This window comes from Planococcus citri, chromosome 5 (assembly GCF_950023065.1).
Source record: "Planococcus citri chromosome 5, ihPlaCitr1.1, whole genome shotgun sequence".
In the NCBI taxonomy this organism is placed as follows: domain Eukaryota; kingdom Metazoa; phylum Arthropoda; class Insecta; order Hemiptera; family Pseudococcidae; genus Planococcus; species Planococcus citri.
Window position 1 is genome coordinate 37,143,277 of NC_088681.1, and position 20,807 is coordinate 37,164,083.

The 20,807-nt window shown below is 34.0% G+C and overlaps 2 protein-coding genes across 3 annotated transcripts; both read left to right on the forward strand.

Annotated features, from left to right (window-relative positions):
- The first annotated feature begins 611 nt into the window (after positions 1-611).
- LOC135849098 (uncharacterized) lies at positions 612-4,573 on the forward strand. Of its 2 annotated transcripts, none has more exons than XM_065369298.1 (6): positions 612-870; positions 962-1,076; positions 1,424-1,574; positions 1,705-1,816; positions 1,933-2,175; positions 2,640-4,573. In XM_065369298.1, exons 2-6 carry the CDS (start codon positions 1,031-1,033, stop codon positions 2,889-2,891), a joined length of 804 nt encoding a protein of 267 aa, XP_065225370.1. In that variant the 5' UTR covers positions 612-870; positions 962-1,030; the 3' UTR covers positions 2,892-4,573. The 2 variants fall into 2 exon arrangements, with proteins under 2 accessions (XP_065225370.1, XP_065225371.1); XM_065369299.1 differs by having other exon boundaries at positions 965-1,076.
- Positions 4,574-7,131: 2,558 nt separating this feature from the next.
- LOC135847974 (uncharacterized) lies at positions 7,132-10,112 on the forward strand. The gene is made up of 6 exons (XM_065367720.1): positions 7,132-7,612; positions 7,713-7,871; positions 8,073-8,220; positions 8,345-8,456; positions 8,552-8,794; positions 9,155-10,112. The coding sequence occupies exons 1-6, from the start codon at positions 7,546-7,548 to the stop codon at positions 9,317-9,319; spliced, it is 894 nt and encodes a 297-aa protein (XP_065223792.1). The 5' UTR covers positions 7,132-7,545; the 3' UTR covers positions 9,320-10,112.
- Positions 10,113-20,807: the final 10,695 nt, after the last annotated feature.

The window sequence follows — 20,807 nt, forward strand, 5'->3', positions numbered from 1 at the left end:
TTTGGTACTACAAAATTATTCAAAATTAGAATGAGAATTTCACTACCAAACCAACTTACTAGGTATCTCTTTTGTAATTATATCAAGTTACTGTGGGTATTTTTTATTTTTTTTAATTTAAGGGCGCAAGAAATGATGTCAGTTCCTCAGAATTTTCTGTAGCATTTTGACCAAGATCGTGTTGATTCTGACTTTTTTTTGCTGCAGATCTTAAAGCTCAAAACTCAGAACTAGTTGCCGAAATTATGACAGTTTGAGTTTCCTAGTTGAGAAAAAAGAAAAATACTTACCTGATAAATTTTATCACCATCTGCTTCTCATACGATAAATATTTTATGACCATTGATAAAATAAACAAGTACCTATTGCTGATTTTAAAAAAATAAAAAAATAATTACTCTCAGTTTACCGAGAATTCCAAACAAAACCAACAACTCGAGTACCTCAACACCCAGCTCAAAACTTGATTAAAACGCTTTTATACTTCGATATACCAATCGTTATTCCTTTATCTGTGGTAAATACATATTCATTATGGCATGTTTTTCACGCAATAAAGATAAAAATGTACAAGACTGAAGAAAAAATTTACATTTCAACTCGAAAACATTACTCATTTAAATGCGTATATAATAGAATGTTTTTCATAGCAATAACCATTAATACACCATATTATAGGTAGGTACCTAACTACCTATGTAGAAAAATTGTTTGTTGCAAATTTCTAAATTATAGTCGACCGTAGATTTTTGAAAAAAAAAAATTGCTGAGAGCTTGAATAACTCTCGAGAGTTTTTAAAATGATGCTTGGGATTAAGATTGGTTTCATTTTTATGGCAATATGTTGCATTCAGTATCTTTCTGCTCAAGGTAGGTAATTTAATCATAAATATCTACTGAGAATTTTTCATGTATTTTATTCGAGCACTGGATATATTAAAATTTTTAAATTTCCCATTAGAAGCGTATTTGCCATTCAGTTCAAAACCGTTCAATAATACGACGCCGGTACCCATCAATATTGATACCAATGGGTCTCAACGAAACAGTTGTGTTGCAAAATATTGGAACTGCAGGTAATTTTCAATCTGATAAGAGCCAAATTACTCCTACCTAACTTATAGATTTTTTTGAAAATTTCGAATTTTCAAATTTCCCTATCAGGTTTGAAGATAGGAAACCAGACTCGTAGGTACATAAATCGATATTCTCCAAAAACTTTCTGATTTTGGGCAATTTTTTCAAAATTAGAAGATTTTTATGTTTTATATTATTTTGAGTGACGTAATAATTTCCTTAATTCACGAGATTTGCAGCCACTCATGATAAGATTTTTTTGTCCGTCTCCTTGAATACCATCTGCCTATACTAGAATATGGCAGAAAGTTCCTGAAACATTCTAGCTCTAATAATTTGTTCACAGTGGAGGCATTATTAGCCTCACCTTTCACTTCAACCATTGTTTTGGGCGGTGGTGTGGCTTATAATGACATCTACGTATTCAACAGACAAAAGTATTTTTTCGCAAATAGAACGGGTGCATTCACTGGTACTACAATAGATGGGGGAAACGGGTGAGTGACTTATTAATATTTCGAAATCACATTGTCATGACCTATGTGAATAATGAAACCTTAAGTACTCAAGTTGTAAGTCCCACATATCTATCAATTACCTACCTATCATTTTTGAATGTTTTTATAGAGCACAACTTGAAACAGCTTTGATTTATACTAATATTAAATACGGACCACTTCAAGAAGCCATGAAATACCGCGATGGTGTATTTGAAATCGTTACTCTTATAAGAGTGGGCGTAAGTATTCTAGTTCGATGTACCTATGTAGATTGTAGATGCCCACTGACAAATTGAAAAATTGGTCTTAAATTACTAATCGCAACAAAATGTTCCTTTTTAACATTCTTTTTCAGGAATGTGATCTGAATGAAGAATTTGAAGAATTTGCAAAATATTTGCAATATATTTCCGAACCGGGAAGTGCAATAGAAATGCCTATAGTTCCAACATGGCAATTTTATAACCATTTCCCCACAAATCAGCAGTATTACGCTATGCCAGGAGCCTATGTCAATGATACCACAGGAGAACAAATTTACTGTTCCACTTTACTGATTATACCAGTTACTCCTACCGTGTGTATAACAGAAAGACAGGTACGTCTCGGATTTTACGTTAAATTATTATCTGACAGCAGAATTCAAAAGGCCATTGGTTGGTGAGAATAAGAAATCGGTGTCCCACTGGGGGTATTGAATTTAGTCAGTTTTGAAATTTTAAAGTACCTACTTAGGTATACTTAGGTACCTAATAAAAAAAGCTTGGATTTTTGTATTTTTAAAAATGGTCCATTACAGGGTTCAATTATTCTTGCTTTGAAATTTGAAAAATTTGATTTAGAAAAATTCACCAATGTAAATATTTTAATAATACGTAGGTACCTACCTACTTTCGAAATCATTAAACAGAATAAAAAATAGGAAAAACAAGGCAATTAAATTCATTGGACATTCTTACCCACCAATCGATGGCTTTTCCAATGCGATGTAATTTTACTTACTTATTTATTTACTTACCTACTTGTACGTATGTATACCTACATAATCCACCGAACGAGTAGTTCGATGAAACATTTGGACGCATAAAGGATCAGAATGGAAGACAATCTGATACTTCAATTCAACTATATCCTGCTGGAGATAGACCCGTTGTGTCGACCGAAGGCATCGTGAAAATTACTGTTCCCCTCAACATAGTTCCTTCTGTTGGAGGATATGATAATTCTACAGCTCCTTATATTGGAGGTAATGATAATTCTACAGTTCCTTCTATTGGGGGATATGATAATTCTACAGTTCCCTCTATCGGATAATATGATTCTGAGCAGTATTTTATTCGTGCAGATTAAAACATACCTTGGATTTTCAGATTTTGGTTAAATTCAAGGATGGGCTATACTGAATTTAAGGGGATACTTATTCCCTTAACTTATACTTTAGCTTGGTTTATACTGAATTTAACGTCCGTTAACCTAAAATTTGCCTTTGTTTAACTTCTAGGGTTAAGTTTAAGTTTACGGTTAAATTCAGTATAGCCCCTCCTTAACAGTAACATTTTATGCTATAAATTGAACTCGTCTGAACCTTTAATCTCCAAGAGGGAGACTGTGATTCGATCAAATTGAGGAAGATTTTCGAAAATAAAATTTTCCAGATTTTTGAAATATGTAGTACTGGGCATATGATAGATATGTAGCTACATTAGAGTGGATAACCCCCAAAAAAAGTCGGCGGATTTTGATCAAATTCAGCAAAGACCTTCATTTCGAGTTGGAAGTGTCACTCAGAAAAAGTGAATTTTTTTCGGTTTTTTGAAATTGGCAATATCTAATTACCAAAAAACATTAGCACTATTGCGTTCCAAAATATTTCTCTAGGTTGGGTAGAAGATAGAACGAAAACGAAAAATCCGTAATTTTTTAAGAGTGCCTTCTCTTAATGACCCATATCAGCCTTCCAGGGGCATTTTAGAAGCAAATTTTTTTCTGCGTGGTTTTCAAAGCAAAATGAAGGTCTCTACCGCTGACTTTGGCCCAAATTTGCCTACTTTTTTTTCACAATCTCCCTTAATGTAGGTATATTTATGTAGATGCCTACCTAGCTCACTTCCTTGAACATTAAATACCATTTACTTACTCATTCTCCTGCACCGACGGAAAGGATTAAAAAGCATACAAATTATTTTGATTTATTTCATTAAATTCAAATTATTTATCTGATACGTGGACTTGAAATTATGTACCTGCACTTTCTGTAGAGTCAAAGGAAAGTTATTTTGTACGGAATATTTCATTTATTCAAAGTATAGTGAATACAGATCAAATCCGAGGTATAATTTAAAAAAAAATAATTGATTATTGTATATTCTAGTTTATGAGAGTACTTACTACATAGCCTGTCTTAAGGATTATTCGTTTAATTATTCAAAATTCATCTTATGAAATTTTATTTACCTATAGGTATATTAATTTTATCTTTATTAAGTACATATGTATAATAATTAATGGAAAATTCTAAACACTATGGTGATGATGTACCTACACTAGGGTAGAGGTAGACCTTATTTTCTACTGTACCAAAAATTAATGTGTTTTTTTTTATCGGGAGGCCTCCTAGAAATGTTCATTTTGGTGAAATAATGAAGTCCTGAAAGTTTCAACTCAAAAAACTAATTTTAACCCACCACGATATTAGGCAACTTCAATCGCTTTAAGACGCGGATTAAAATAATTTTTTCGTCTTGAAAACTTTCATGGGTGTTCTTTCTAAATGAACATATTAAGGGGGCCCTCGATAAAAAAAATTTACTTTGAAAAATAAGGACTATCCTAAAATGTACAATTTGAGTAGGTATACAGTTGCAATGATTTTATTCACTTTTTTACATTTTATTATAATTAATTAATTATTATTAAATAGGTACATTCTACTGTCCATAATAGCGTGAATTGACAGAATTGTGAACTTTTCAATAAAAATTCAAACAACTTCGAAATTTTTTTCATACGATTTGTCAGCATTTCGAAACTTGAAGGCTCTTCGAATTTGAATTTTTAAAATAAAATGTCATTTATGCTGAAATTTTCAAAATGCTTAATGTATAGCACGTCATTCAAATTTTGGGTTTCCGGTTTGGACGAATAATAAAATGCGATAATCCCTTCCGAACATTCAATTGTTCATATTTTGCGTACTATGCCTGAAATTGAAGACATTAGTTTATTCTCTGAAACTTTCATTCAGCAATCATGCTCCTCCAATTTTGAAAGGACGAGTTGAAAGTGAAAATATGCATAATATGTATTGAGTTATGCAACTTTGAAGCCCTAAGAATCAACAAAGCAGTGTACAACGTAACGTTGCCCCTTCATTTTTTAGAATCGCCAAATCAGCTACTTCTTACGTGGTTTGGGTTGCTATGCCTAGAAGTTACTAGGCAAAATCGCTGACAAATTATTTTTGGTGAGAATAGTCGAAATGTGGAATAGCTTTTTTGTATTAGGTATATTTTTAAGTGAACAGCAACGCCACCTATACTTGTACCTACATATATAATTACAATTTACCAAAAATCATGGATAATTTTCCGGAAAATTGGTAATTTTTGAGGAGTAGCTTTCACTAACGCCTCAAAACAAACCAGTTTGATGCATTGTCCAGCGTAGTACCTATTAGGAATAGGAATATTCTCTCATATACTTATTTTAAACATTCTCAAATCTTCCCGTTTTGAGAAAAAAGTGACCCAATTTTGACAAAGTTTTGATTTTGGCTGCGAATATTCGTGAACATTGAAATGATGTTTTGTCAATGAATTGAATTGAACATATACTCGTACATATGTGTGAAAACCGGACTAGGGCATTAGTTATTGCAACTTAAAATTTTGAAAATAAACTTGGTATTTCGAATTTGAAAATTTTCAGTAATGTTCGCAAATGCCCACGGATATTGCCAACATTAGTCCAGTGTTCACGCGTTTAGCTTACCTATCTACCTAGCTCGTTTAAGCGTTCTTATCTTTTATAACTACTGTTCTACAATGACTGGTTATTGACTAGGTTTTGACTGACATATGGCAATAGTAATATCTATATTAATACCTTGAAGGTGTAGGTATTTGGGTACTTATACGACTTGTACAAGTATGTACTTCCTTTAATACAAAAACCGGAGCTGATAAATTTATTTTCGGCTATTGGCTGTTTGCTCAAACCGTGAAATAAAATTATGCACCGAAATGTAGGTAAGGTATATCATGCTTCCATAATGTGACGCAGGTACCTACTTATTGCTCACATGTACGTGGGCTATGAAGATATGATATCACACAAAATTTGTTGTTGGGTGAGTCATTGAAAAGTGGGTCTCGATACCTGGCGCTAATGTAAGACATTTTTGGAGCTGCACAAATTAAAAAACTATTCACTTCCTTTTTCGATTCAAGAGCGTCTTCCCCCTGCACTAAAAAAAGAAATTTTCGTTTTATACGAAAACATGGAGCTTCTACGTATTTCTGTGATAAGTAGTGTCACTCTCATCACATCAATGACGCAGCCAAAGTTTCTTCAAGAGTATGACAAAACAACAAGGTCATTAGGCATGAAATAATTTTTAAAAAATTTTTGAATCTCTTGTAATTCCAAATTGCAAAGATTTTTAAAAAATGATCAAATAGAAAAAAAACTAGAATAAAGCACAAATATCAATGAAAATTGCCAGGAAAATAATACAATTTCAGCAAAAGTTGCCATAAATTACGTGAAATATTCCTGAAAACGTGTTAAAATTACGAAATAAATCATTAAAGCAAATGAAAATCACCAAAAAAGCATAACAATTTCCAGATATCTCGGCAAAAATTGATAATAGAAAATAATAAAAAATTGAACAATTTTAAGTATAAAAACAATAAAACTACGTAAAAATACAAAATCAGGCCTTTAAATCCTAATTCCGATGAATGAAAGTAGATTGACACAAGCAAAGCGAGGGCAAAAGTTCTCAAAAGTTTATAATTCAATAAATTCAAAAACTATTTTTTATTTTTTGAGGCGAGAAGATGTTTTGCTGGTTCGAACATTTTTCGGATTTGAAAATTAAATTTTAGAAATTCAAACGTTTAAAAACAAAAGCAAGCAAGTTGGCTCGAGCGACGAAGGCGAAAGCTCTCGAAAACTCATAAATCAAGAAACTGAAAAACCATCAATTTTTTTTGTGAGAACATGATTTGGCTGATTTGTACATTTTTCAAATTTTAACAGCATTGATATTCAGAAATTCCAATCCTGAAAAAGGGAAGTACGAGTAGATGGGCCCAAGCAAAGCTACGGCAAAAGCTCTCGAAAATTTATAACTCGAATTGAAGAACAATTTTTTTTTTCGAAATAAAAATTCTGGCAAATCATCAAAATATTTCAACTCTTTGAGAAATGATTTTTTAAAACAAGAATGAAAGCTTTTAACACGTGAACCGAGTTGAGCCTCCCCCCCTCCCAAACGGATGAAACTTCAATATAAAATATACAAAAGTAAGAATTTATTTAGGATACGTCACTAGCACTATTATAAGAGGACATTCCAAAAGCACAAGTTCATGTTCATGGTAGCTTTCATGGTTTTATAAGTTGTCCGTGAATTCTAGTTACCTACTTGTTAAAAATTTTATGCACTAAAAGAACAAAATTCGTGGTTCCGTGGAGGTCATTGCAATGGCAAGCTCGTATGTCAGTAATTCAGTATTTTCTGAGTACCTACAATAAAGATAGAATATACACGAACTGAAGAACAAATTACATTTTTACGTAAAGACATTAGGTACTGATAGTATCACCGGTATAAAAACAATTTTCGCTACAGAAACTATCAATCCAGAAGACAATTTCTAGTTGTGGTTGACTGAAAATTTAAAAAAAAATGGTTGGACCGTATTAAGTATAGGGAAATACTTTCAACATTTCTAAAGCAATGCGTGGCATTAATATTGCTTTAATTTTTGCAGCAATCTGTTGCTTGCAATATCTTTCTGCTGACGGTAATATAATTGCAAATACCTACCTACTTGGATTTTTTTTTTCATACTTTCACTTTATTCGACTTTTCTGCATTATTTTAAGTTTTGAATTTCGTTTTAGATGAAGCATATTTGCCGTTCAGCAAAGAAGGGTTCGATCCAAAGACACCGACGCCTATCAACATTGATACCAGTAAAGTGAAAGACATCATCACAAAACCTATGATACTAACCATTGGTGTTAAAGAAAAGGTTATATTGCAAAATACTGGAAGTTCAGGTTAGTTTGTATTTGTTTGATATGCTACATGAAAATAATATAGGTAGGTAATTCAAATAACAAGTAACAAGCAGGTTCCTAGAATATAAATCCTATTTTCAAATATGAAATAGGTATATTATATTAGGTAAGTATGTAATTGTGTGTATAGTCGATCACTCGATTGCCTCTCTTTAACATTTACTTATATTTTGTTCCCAGTGGTAGCAACTTTAGCATCTCCTTTTACTTCAACCTTTGCATTTGGTGGGGTGCTTTACCATAATGTCTACATATACCACGGTCAAAAGTATTTCTTCTCAAATAAAACAGGTGGAATTGCCGGTACTACGGTGGATGGGACAGGCGGGTGAGTGGTACCTACATGAATAATAAGCGATATTTTGAAATCATATTGGTATTGGCTTGCGTGAACATGAAATGACAATGGAATAATTTGAGTATCACCTATCAATTTTGAATATTTTTTAAAGAACTGAACTTGAAGCATCCGTAGTTTATAGCCATGTTAAATATGGGTCTTTCGAAAACGCTTTAAAATATCGCGACGGTATATTCGAAATTCGTTCTCGTATAAGAGTGGGCGTAAGTATTCTACATAGGTAGTTGAGATTTCGCAAGTTGGCCTGATATTAGTGACTTTATTACAAATATACAACAATATTGTTTATTTTTTTCAGAAATGTCGTAAAAATCGTGCATTTCAAAGATTTGCGAAATATTTGAAAAAAATTCGTAAGCCTGGAAGTAGTGTAAAAATGTCAATCGTTCCGACGTATTCATTTTACAAAAGATTTCCCGAGAATGTGCAATATTACGCTTTTCCCGGATCATATATTAATCAAACCTTGGGAAAACAATTTTACTCTTCCACCACGATTGTTAAGCCGCTTCTTCATTACCGGTGCATATCAAAGAAACAGGTACCAGTGCTGGTTTTTTCCTCAACATTAGATATACCTACTTAAAAGCTGAATTCAAAAGTCATTGGTTGGTAAGAATAGTTGTAGATTGACCTTCATTAGGATATTCAAACGCATTTTATTAGCAGAGCTTAAAACTCTTCTTGAAATTGACTGTACGAGTATGTAGGTACTATTTTTTTGAACACTGCGCCTTGGAAAGAAAATTCTATCTACGTTTTGAACGATTTTGGTGAGGTGGTTGCAATTTTGAGCTAACAAATAAGAACTGATTGAAAATTCTTACCGATTGATGCCTTTTACCGCTATTAATGTGATTCTATAATATATACCTGTGTACAATTCAACATTTGAATATAGTTCGATACTACATTTGGAAAGCTGAGAAGCATTGAAGGAGGATATTTGAACACTGCACTTCCACAAAAACCTGCTGGAGATAGACCCATCGTGAGCACTAATAACATTAAAGAAATTCCATTGAAGTTCAGCGTATTCCCTTCAATTGGAGGATACATTAAATAAATATTACTTACCTACCTAATTTTTCTGAAATTCTTACATAAGTAATTAAGTATGTGTAGTACATGATTTCGACCAAATGCTATGAAGACTTTGTTATGTTGAACGTAATCCGGAAATTCTTTAAGCCCTGCGAGTAGGTATCTCGTCTTTTCGAAAAAAGAAGTTGCGATTTTTTTTTAATTTTTCGAAATTCTTATTGACTAAATAATTTGATATTATTGCACATACTTCAAAATATTCCTTCAGTTTCAGAATGTTTTTGCGTTGCTAACGCATGATTGGCATTCAAAAAGAAATTACTCGTATGTTCGAAGCACAAAATTATCCTAAAATAATCGATTGTAAAATTCTAAACCACCCCGTACAGTTCTAAAAGTTGTCTTATTCTAATAGCAATAGCTTTAGGTCGACCCAGAATCTCAAATATTCACAATTTTTTTATACATACGTAAGTACATGGACCATTTTTTAGAGGCTATTTGGGTAAGGCGCAAAGGGAAAATGATTTTTTTCGATGGTTTATGTGTAAGTATTTCTTTTCTGAGGATATTTCCAGGCGAAACATTTTTTCTGAGTAATCTTGACTTTCAACTCTTGAGGTCCATGTGAAAATTTGATCAAAATCTTCTGTTATTTTTCAAATTTGTGATCTACCTACTTTAAGGTAGCAAAATTGATACGAAAACACTCGAACAGTCAAATGGATTCACGAAGATCATTTAATATTATCTAAATATAATACCTACCTAGCATACTTATGTTACCTATCAAAAAATAAATTATTCTTCAAGTACCTACATTGCGCTTGCATTAACAAAGTAGTAAAATTTCTAATGAACAGAGGTTACAAACTAAGAAAAAAAAATTCATTTCGAGATTTGGCTTTTGTGATACGAACTGATTTCTTTCAACAATGAGAATGCGTCATTTACCCAGAATCCGTGGAATGAACGTAAAAGAGCTAAAAAAGTAAAAACATACTCGAATTACCTACGTAAAAAAATTACAAAATCAAGCATTAAAATCCCAATTCCGATGAATGAAAGTAGATTGGCTCAAGCAAAGCGATGGCAAAGCAATCAACATTTTATATTGCAGGAAAGTGAACTATTTTTCGGGATTAAAAATTAATTTTTAGAAATTCAAAGTTTTAAAAATGAAAGCAAGCAGGTTTGGTCCGAATGAAGCGAAGGCAAAAGCTCTTGAAAATTTATAATTCAAAAAACTGACGGAACCCCTATTTTTGATGTGAAAGCGTGATTTTTCTAGTTCGTACATTTTTCAAATTTGAAGTGCATTGACTTTTAGAAATTCCAATTTCGCTCGTGCAAAAGCTCTCGAGAGTATAAATAACTCAAAAAAGTAAAAAATCATATTTTTGAAAAAGAGTCAGGTATTTGTCGTTTTCCAGCGTTTTTTTAAAGTGATATTATTTAGAACTGCCCAATTTTTTTCCAACCGCTCAGCAATTTTTTGGAGCTGCACAGTATGTGTCCAGTTGCACGTTGTATTAGCCTCTGCTAAATACCTACCATTTTTAAAACGCGCATCGTCATTTAAAAAATTACAACACATTAAAACCCAGTGTAAGTAACCTAATTTAAATTTTGAAGCTGCTGGTCGAAAAAACTGTGCTAAACTCGATAGGTACTTAGGTACAAGCTCCTATGCGGGATTTCCTCCTGGGGGAGGGGGGATAGATGAGTCATAAGTTAGGTATAGTGAGGTAGCAAGGAACTACCTATTTCTAGCGAATAAGATTCACAAAATTTCTTGCAAGTATAAAAAAAAATGTACATACATACTATACACCTAGGTATGTAGATTGTACATATAGATTCAACCACTGACATTTACCTACTGCTTGAAAACGACGTGTTAATTTGAGTGAAGTTTTTAAAATTCCTCCGGTAAATTTTCCTCGATGAAATTCAAATATTATGTCCGAGCGAAGCGATGGCAAAAATTTTGGAAAATTTTCAATTCCTGAGTTAAAAAGAACGGTTTCTGATTTTGAAATTTATTTTTCTGGATTTAATTTAACACTCCTTAGATTTGAATGAGACCTTTCAGAAATTTCAATTTCAGAAAAGTAAAGCAACCTGGACGCGAGCAAAGCGAGGGCAATAAAAGCACCGGAAATTCATATATCAAGGGGGAAAAAGGAACATTTTTTTCGTGTACCGGTAATTCGATATTTATACCCTAAAAATTTGAAAAATCGACAAAAAAACACAATTTAACCAAAACGATGAAGCGAGTACAAAAAGTTTCAAAAATTTGTAATGCAATAAATGGAAGGAAATCAATTTAATCTGAGGATTTTTGGCTCTCAGAGAGGGTGATTATACCCTAAATTATCCCCTCCTCCATACAGCTATGCTTCGTTAGGTATTATTTCATCATAAGATGAGCTAAAAATTGTAAATCCGATCTCTTTTCCAATAAGCAACTGTCCTTTTCCTTCAAGACAAAAAGAAACTTACTCGAAACATATTTTTTAAACAAATTTTTATTCACGCATGTAACATACCTGTGTACTTTTTAATACCTGTAAGGAACAAGGAAAAACAGATACCTGAGTGTTTTTCGAACGTAGGTATTTAAATTAGAAAAATGAAACGAAGAATTTTCGAAGGCGATATTTGGAGGAGTAACAACGAAATCGAGGTCATCTTTGTGACCACATAAAGACCTACCTATTTGGTTAAAAAATATCCCAAATTATGTGTGGAATTTCAAAAAAAAAAAAATCAAAATCAACAAACTTACAAAATAATAAACAATAAGTTGAGAGAGTCAACTGGCCAAAAGATTTTTTTAAATTTAAGTTTAAATTTCAGGTCAAATTCATTTTAATTTGAAAAAAAAAATGAAAAACTGTTATAATGAGCCGTCACTGTACCCCTGAGAGTGTAAATTGAGAGATAGTCCAAGCCCGAAGGGCACTTACCCCAATGTATAGATGTGAGATCGCGTACGACACAATAAACAGTAAAAGCACGCTCGAGTACAAAATATATTATCGTCTTATCGACAATATCAAATACAACACAATAATAAAAATATATAAAAGAATGCACAAATCATAAATGAGGAAATACCTCTTAAACTCTTACAACATAAAATACTTAAACTAGAACACATTCAAACCTCGGAAGATCCGCGAGTATGATAAAAAACACATAAAAAACTGACCGCCTGAATATTGCTGAAAACAGACTGCCACGATGCCAGCGTCGCTCGTAGGCTCATAGCCGCGACCGACGCTCTTAATCAGTGTTACCCGAATTAGGGTGCATTACATTACTCTAATGCGAGTCACCCTTAGGCATATTTCCCTCCTTACATATGCCCCTTCCGTTGGTTTACTCAGTTGAGTCCACCACCGGAGGAAAGCACGGTAAATAACAAGGAAGAGATATGCCCAACAGTGACTCGTTATCCTATTTAGGATATCCTACCTCTGCCCCCCGTGGTTTACGGTAGTTGAGGCTGGGTAAACAAACTCAAATTTGGTCCCTCGATGCATAGCAAGAGCGACACCGCAAGCCTGTATCGAGCGGCCACGCCACCGCTACCGATCGAGGTCAAATAGACAGAGAACGCAACCCACTCGACACGTCGCAGCGGGTGCATCTTGCTTGCGACACAAAAAATTTTTAATACAAAATAGTATTTGAGCGTCGATCGGAAATTTTCAATTTAATATCGCCCCCCTACCATATGGTGTAGCGAGACGACGAGGCATCGTGATACAATCATTTATTTATGGTATAGTAAACCAAATCGATATGTTATGTTGCAAAATAGCAACTTTTTCGGTGTATTAATCGGTATGAAAAGTTTAGATTACATTAATTTTAACAAGAATATCTTGTGAGTCGTCTTTTTTTTTTTTTTAAAAAAAATAAAAAAGATAAAAATTATATTTAAGGTCAACCGCACCTTTTGCTTCTTATATACTAAAAATTTGCGACTCGAAATAATAATATCAATAAAAGAAAATAACAATTTGTAACAGTTTACATGATTTCCAATATTTTAAGCGGGATTTTGCGTCGCTATCATTTTTCCAACGATCGTGAAACGTTGGAGACGTAGCCAGTATCTTCTTAGGCGCGTTCGCCTGAGCCGGGTGGTTCCCTGACTCTTTCTCGACGTACCATGGGAGTTTTGTATACACTGTTCAATTTAACAAACAAATATTAATAAACATGATTAAATATTTTGCCTACTTCAGCATTCATTTTTTGAAAAATATTTTAAGGAGATTGTAATAAAAAGTTTCAACACTACGAAATATTATATTGAGACGTTATTTTGTTACTTTTTTGTGCTCGTATTGGAAAATTTTTCAAAGTTCGTTGCCTTATGGCTTTTTTCCTTGGAAATCCTTTTTTAAATTTTTTGATATCTACATTTTCACTTAATAGCTTCATAGATATCTACTATTTTTATTATTTTTTGTATTTATTTTGACAAAGTAGTCAGATGGAATTCCAATACGAGTGAATTAGCGACTAATAAAAATAATCATACGATACAACTTATCCTTCGGTGATCGTCTTGTCCAAATCTTCTTCCGCATTGCTGACACTCGCATCTCCTTTTGGACCAGGTGTGGATGCTGCAGCTACGTTGTTCTGAAAAATATTATTAGGAGAGCTATTTTTGCTCGTATTGGACGTACTCGGTCCAGGTGACACAATGTTGTCGTTTGATTCTCCTATTTTGGAGACTGATACTTTCGTTCGTGTTTTGGTTCAGGAGTCGTTTATACTGGTTGTTGTGGCGTAATTATCGCCTTGATCGTTAATGAATTTCCTGCGCCCACATCAAATGTTTGCGATTCGACTATTTTGTCTTTATTTGTCTCGTTTGTTTCTTGACCGGTAGTTTCCGTTTTTCTTCCTGTCATTTCATCATCAATGATGTATTTTTCTCCGGTTTTTTCCGATGTATACAACGATCGTCGGCTGTTTCCGGACGTGTTAGATCGCTTATCATTTTCATGATGTAAATCGTCGTTGTCTTCGGCATCAGAATTTTCCGGTGTAGGTGGAATAAAACTCTGTCTTACCGCTTGCACGAAGTCAGCAAATTGTTCTGTTGTGAACATAGGGCCATATTCGTCCACAATGGGACGTAAATTATCGAAATAGGGTTCAGGTTCCATCAGATTTACGTTTCCTTGGAGTACGTCATTCCAATTTGTCTGAATCGTGGAATTGATATCATCAAAGCTTGATTCATCCTGATCCGGATATGTTATTAGTGGTAGGATGTATACTTCCTGTACTCCTCTTTTCTTGAATGCCTTCATTAATCTATGGAATTGATCGTAGAAATGGCTTGCTGACATTCCGTCAAAAGCATCCCAATTTCCAATGCTTATCATAATTCGAGTAGGTAGAGTTCTCATTCCGCCCAAAAGAGGAGCTAATACATCGATACTTAAGTCGCGTCCATATAAATCCGGATGAATGTTATCGCGATATTCTTTATCTTTTAAGATGTAATTTATCATTCCATAAATGTACCCGTCTCCTACCATAAGCACGTCTTGTGCGGCTATGGCGGTGAATGGCATTCCATGACCAGTGATGCATGGAAACTCACCGCGGTAACTTACCCGAGAACTTACCGGTAAGTTACCGGTAAGTTACCATGACATAAATTACCATAAGTTACCGTGGTAATTTATAAATTTTCAACAAAAATGTTGACATGGGTAATTTTTGATGTTTGCATGTACTGCTGTAGCTGTCTAGATACAACAAATTACAATTTGTACTCTCTAGATTTAAAAGAGTCAAATTTTACTGCATAGCACATAACAGTAGGGTATGACAACATTCTGGCTTCTTAAAAACCATAGTTTTTGACTTTTTGACAGGATTTTCATTTTTTAGTAAATAATTTTTTGATCTGATCAGTCAAAATTTAAAAGTGAATTATTTACTGAACTGATCAGTCAAAAATGAATTATGATTTATTTAGGTAGGTAGGTAGGTAGGTACTGTGTTCATCAATGATCAGTCAAAAACTACTGTGATCAGCTTGGTCAGCAACTCAGCAGTAAAAAATTTTAAATAACTGACTTTTGAAGTACTTTTTCACTGTTTATTTCAGTGATGACATTTTGGATTTTGCTTTCTTAACAGTGAAATCTTACTGTTTCAAATTTAGAGAGTAGGTACATACTTCTTGTGAGATGACCAATAAATAAAATTGTAAAATCAAAAATGAATTGAATTGTGTGGTAAAATAAAACTGTAAATTTTAATTTTGTTGAACCTCTTGATACAAAGCAGAAAGCACACTGTATTACTACTTCAATACCTAGATAGGTACCTATTACAAATCTTCAAAGGTTTGATTTGAATGCTCTGTAGTTTGAACATGAACTTGAGAAATGATTGGTGTTGAGATTGAGAAAACGTGTTTTTTTTGCCTTAATTTCATTCTTATTTGCAACTGGTTAAACAAGTCTCTAGTCCCTACCTATTTCTGTCAGTTGTTGGATGTTATGGATGATTTCAAGGCAACCTTCATCTCAATTCTGATGTTCAGAACCATTTCAGTGAAAATTTATAAGTTACTTAAATTACCGGTAACTTACCGGTAAGTTACTGGTAAGTTACCCAATTATAAATTACCGGTAACTAACCATCACTGTCCATGACGGTTAAATATGCCTAGAGCTGTGTATTGAAACGGGTAGGAATTTAGTGGATAGAATGGTTTTAGTGTATCCGAATCGATAGCATATCGTCTGAAAAATCTTTCGTGGTTTTTCTTTTGTTGGAGAGTAGACTCCTCATTTTTTCGATGTTTCTTCATGTCTGGCGATTTGTCTGTCGCTGGCCAAAATAACGGTTTTCCGGATGGATCAGGGCTTGCCTTAGTTTTGAATCTATTTTTTCGATATGATATTCTCTTATTCGAGTATCCGCCTCTTTGGGATTGTTCGTAGGCTTTCGGTGTTCTATCGTAGTCGTTTAGGGGTGATCTCGTTCAATCGCGATATTTTTCTTCGTCACGACGAGTTTTTCCTCGTTGTTGTCGTAATTCTTGCTTTTCAAACGATGGATTCGGCGTATATGGTTTTTTGAATTTATTTTCTGATTTTACCGATGTATCTGAATCATCGGTGGGCATTTGGCTTTTAAATTTTTGTTGGTCCTTGTTTTGATTTCCTTGTAGTTGAGGGCGGTATTCTTTGTTTGCAGTTTTATCCGCATATGATTCATTTGTTTTGGGAGCTTGAGGCATATTTTGCATATATTCTTTATTTGAAGCCGAGAGCGCGTTCATGTTACCGACGTTTAGGAGAGATTGTTGGCCTGGTGGTTGTTGGCCCTGAGATTGTGCACTATTTTGTGCGATTTGTTTGTTATCAATGTCAAATTTCAGCTTCGGAGCAGTACTGATTTGTAGAGCCCTCTCGTATTGCTTTGTTTTCTCCGCTACCTCTCTTTCTAACGTCTGGATTCTTTTTTCGAGTAGGTTGATATTATTTATGTAGGCTTGCGTGTTATTTTCAAAAATCTTAATACGATCTTGGGTGATTTTCAATTCAGTTTCGTACGCACTTTTTAATTCTGATTCGAGGCTCTGATTATTTGTTACTGCTGGCGTTATTACACGCGTCAATGGATACATCGGGTAGATTTGTTCCATGTTGATCATCGCACCACAAGTTGGGTATATACAAAATATTGTTTTTACCTGGTTGAACACGTTTGTAGTTGAATTAAATGTGTCGATCAAGCAGCTGTAGTGGTAGGTGTGACGACACACGGTCATGGTGATAGGATCGCCGGTACCCATCTGATCGGTTGCCATCTCGGAACCATCGCCGAATTATTGCATTTTGGGCATACCGGCACAATTACACCATCTGAAGTTGTTATACTATTCGTTGGCTGGGGGTTAGGTGCCCCTGGTGACATCGGTGTGGCCATAGGTACGTTGGCCGTATTCATCTTACGTCACACGTGGTACGCACACGCGACACAGTACACTTTCACAAATTTCTGCGAAAAAATGGTTCGCAATCACGATAAATTAATCGTTCGATCAAGAGTCACGACGATATGTAGCACATAAACAAGAAATAATTACCGAAAGGCACATAAAAACACACGAAAAACCGCAAAATAGCGAGCTGATACGCAATGAGAAGTTCGCACATCGAGAGAAAGAAAAGAAATGTTCTCGAATGTGTTGCGTTTGTGCGTGCGTTGAGGGTGTTTTGTGCTTTTCCCTTTCCCCACCTCAGCGGATGGTTTCTATCGCTTATCATATCTGCCGTATTATCGGCGACGTTCAGACGGGTGTATATCTGATGGAATGCTCGAGGCAGTTTTTCGTCTACTTTGACGTATGTGTGAGTGAGCTAGAGCATTGTATTTCTAGGAATTTCGCTGTGTCGATACTTGCTTCGTTCGATACGAATCAGATTTTGTACAATACTTTTTGTATGCTCTGTTGCCAAATATATTTTTTAATTTGTTGCATTTTTTATTTGTTGTTTATTTTTCTAGGTTTCAGATTTCTCTTTTTGTTGATCGAATTTTGTTATAATTTTTTCTAGTCATTTTCTGTTTTACTGAATCAATTTTGGCTACTTTGCCATTTCCTTTCTATTCGCAAGACAAATAATACGTGTTTGAAAATATAATGCTTTTATTGAATAGATCAGATCATTCTCTTATTTTTTAATTTACTTCGTAAAACATAGGAACCTTTTTTTCTTAACGTATTTACATCTTACACATTAGTTTGGTTTTTGTCTTACTTCAGACATTGAAGTTTTATGTTCGCCGACTTATTCTTCAGCTTCGTTGATTTTTAATATTTTAAAAATGAACTCAACTTCTCGATATGGGATTCTTGCACGTTGAATTTCACCACCGTTGATTAGAGTCGTGAATCTTCGATATAATAAGTCATCTTCCATCGTTGTTACATAGATATCAAATCGGTATGGTGTGTTTGGGACGTCGAATTGATAATTGATGGCCATAATTTCCAAAATACGCGCAAAGATTGAGAACGGAATCTGGATCGGCTTGTTTTTTCCAATTTTCAGTTCGTAGTTCGAGCTGCCGTCGTCGTTGGTCGATTTTGACATTACATGGATCGAAAAATACATGATACAGCTACTTTGCTGTGGAAATACGTTCATGTTACTTCATCGTAATGTAATTTCACTTAGATAGGTATTTGAGATTTGGTACTTACCACAGTCGATCTTGAATATTTTTTGTGTTGGATCTTGCTATTTTGCAAATTGTATCTATTTCGTCAGTATTTACCGCATCCGAAAATTACTTGTTCTATTTTGATCTCGATTTGTACTAAGCTATTTTGCTCGAAAATCAAACTTTGCAATTACGCACGTTAGCTTTGGCTATTTTGTTCACAGGGTACTCGCGTTGATGAACTTGTTGCTTACACGATACTGTGACGTAGTTTGTTGTATAGCCAAGGTTGCTAAAATTTGTTAGGGTCGGTTTGAATTTTCGACGAAATAAGCGTTTTATTATATTATTTTTTTATTTTTTGTTTCAGCCATGCTTTGAATTGATTGAAATATTTTTTCTTATTTTCCTTTTTTGAAGTATTTATCCAATTTTCCTCGGATGATAAGGAGTCATCTGATAGTTCTGTATCGGATGTTTTTTCGTCTATGTTTGTTGTGATATTTTTCACTTCAAAAATCTCTTCTCCTTCAGATTCATTGGGTTCATCTTCATCTATCATTTTATCCACATATCCAACATCCATTTTCCGAATCAATTCTTTTTCAGGAATTTCATCTGGATAATTGCTGTAGTAATCATGATGACATTTTTCTACTTCGTTTTGAAATTGAATCTGGTTTATTCTCTGATAGGTACGTTTTGATTCGTGACCCATTCTCATTTTTCTAGCCGCAATTCGTGCTGATTTTCTCAATTTGTTTTCCAAAATAGGAATCTCATTTTCACTACTCTGTGAGGTTTCATTTTTTTGTGTGATTGGTTTGAGTGGTGTAGATTCAGGTTTCGATTCATTTTCACTTTTTTGTTTTTGTTTTTTCCTCTTTTTTGCTTCTGCTTTTTCAGTTTTATTTTTCTTTGTGATTTTGGGGGTTTTTGGTAGTTCTTCCCCTTTTTTGAGGAGTTCTTCGCGTTTTGCTTCTCTTTTTAATCTTCGTTCTTCACGAGCTGCAGCGAGCAATCTTTTTGTTACAATTTTCGTAGCTTCAGACATTAATTTTTTCTTTACATTGTCTGGTACTTTTATTTTTTGAATTTTTTCTATGCCTGGTTCGCTTTCACTGACGGTTTCTTCTTGCGATGAATTTTTATATTTTTCAAGAAATTCGTGAATCCTTTTCATTAATTCTTTGGGATCCATGTATGATTGTAGACATTTTTCTGTCTTCATTGTGTCTATTTCAGCTTGAGTTAGGAATAGTGTTAGCTGTCGTATATTTGCGACACGATAATCTTTTGTTCCATCAGTCGGTTCTAGTAGGTATGAATTAATACCAGTTTTACTTACTATTGTGTAAGGTCCTGTCCGTTTTTGGTAAAATTTTTCAGCCATGCCTTTATCGCGGCTCGACTGACGATGGTTTGTAAGTAAAACCAAATCTCCTGAATTCAATTCAGTTGGATCGTTATGTTCTTTGTTATATTTATATTCTTCTTCTATGAATTTTAGTCTGCGTCTTTCCCTAATGTAGGCTTCAATGATTTGCCTTTCTGTCATTTCTTCAATTTTGAATTTCTTATGTTCGGTTGTGTATACTGCCTTTTTTGCTAGATGGTCAGCTATTATGTTGGTGTATTCATTTTTTCGAGCATACACATGGTGGAATTCTATATTGAGAAATTGTTCTTTTAGTTCTAAGATTCTTTCGAATAGTTTTCGATGGTGAACTGGTTTTTTGCGCGAATTTAACCAGTTGTTTTTCTTCCATGTATTTATGGAATAATTTAGTGCTTTTATTGCGTAGTTCGAATCCGAATATATTTTTACTTTTCCTATTTCGTTATGTTTTAGAATTTCTAGTGCTCGAATTATGGCAATTAATTCCGCGTAATTATTAGATAAATGGAAATCTTCTTCTGCTTCGAGTCGATCAGATACATTTCTCACTGAATCTGGAGCAAAACATATGCCTATTCCGGCAATTGCATCCGTGTCTCCATTTTTGGAGCAAGCCCCGTCAGCTGTTACTCTTACGTAACCATCGGGGTCTATTATGAGGTCGTCCTTAATATTTAACTTTTTTGTGTAACACTCAGCTGTTGTTACGGAAGGAGCATCAATGTTACTCATTTTTTCAGTTAGTTGTACTAATTTGAATTTAAAATCATATGGGTGTTTCTTATGTGGTATTTTTTTGCTAAAGCGGTCCTTTATGCCCCAAGCCTCATTTGGTGTGAAACCAAAAGTGGTGGGGGTGTTATTGATTTCATCTTCT

What these genes read in the sequence shown, in the direction of transcription:
- LOC135847974 (XM_065367720.1), top strand. Translation starts at nt 7,546, where the DNA reads ATGCGTGGCATTAATATTGCTTTAATTTTTGCAGCAATCTGTTGCTTG. An exon ending in GCAAAATACTGGAAGTTCAG is followed by an intron (nt 7,872 to 8,072) that starts GTTAGTTTGTAT and finishes TTTTGTTCCCAG; the next exon opens with TGGTAGCAACTTTAGCATCT. An exon ending in GTTCTCGTATAAGAGTGGGC is followed by an intron (nt 8,457 to 8,551) that starts GTAAGTATTCTA and finishes TATTTTTTTCAG; the next exon opens with AAATGTCGTAAAAATCGTGC.
- LOC135849098 (XM_065369298.1), top strand. Translation starts at nt 1,031, where the DNA reads ATGGGTCTCAACGAAACAGTTGTGTTGCAAAATATTGGAACTGCAG. An exon ending in GCAAAATATTGGAACTGCAG is followed by an intron (nt 1,077 to 1,423) that starts GTAATTTTCAAT and finishes ATTTGTTCACAG; the next exon opens with TGGAGGCATTATTAGCCTCA. An exon ending in TGTGTATAACAGAAAGACAG is followed by an intron (nt 2,176 to 2,639) that starts GTACGTCTCGGA and finishes CCGAACGAGTAG; the next exon opens with TTCGATGAAACATTTGGACG.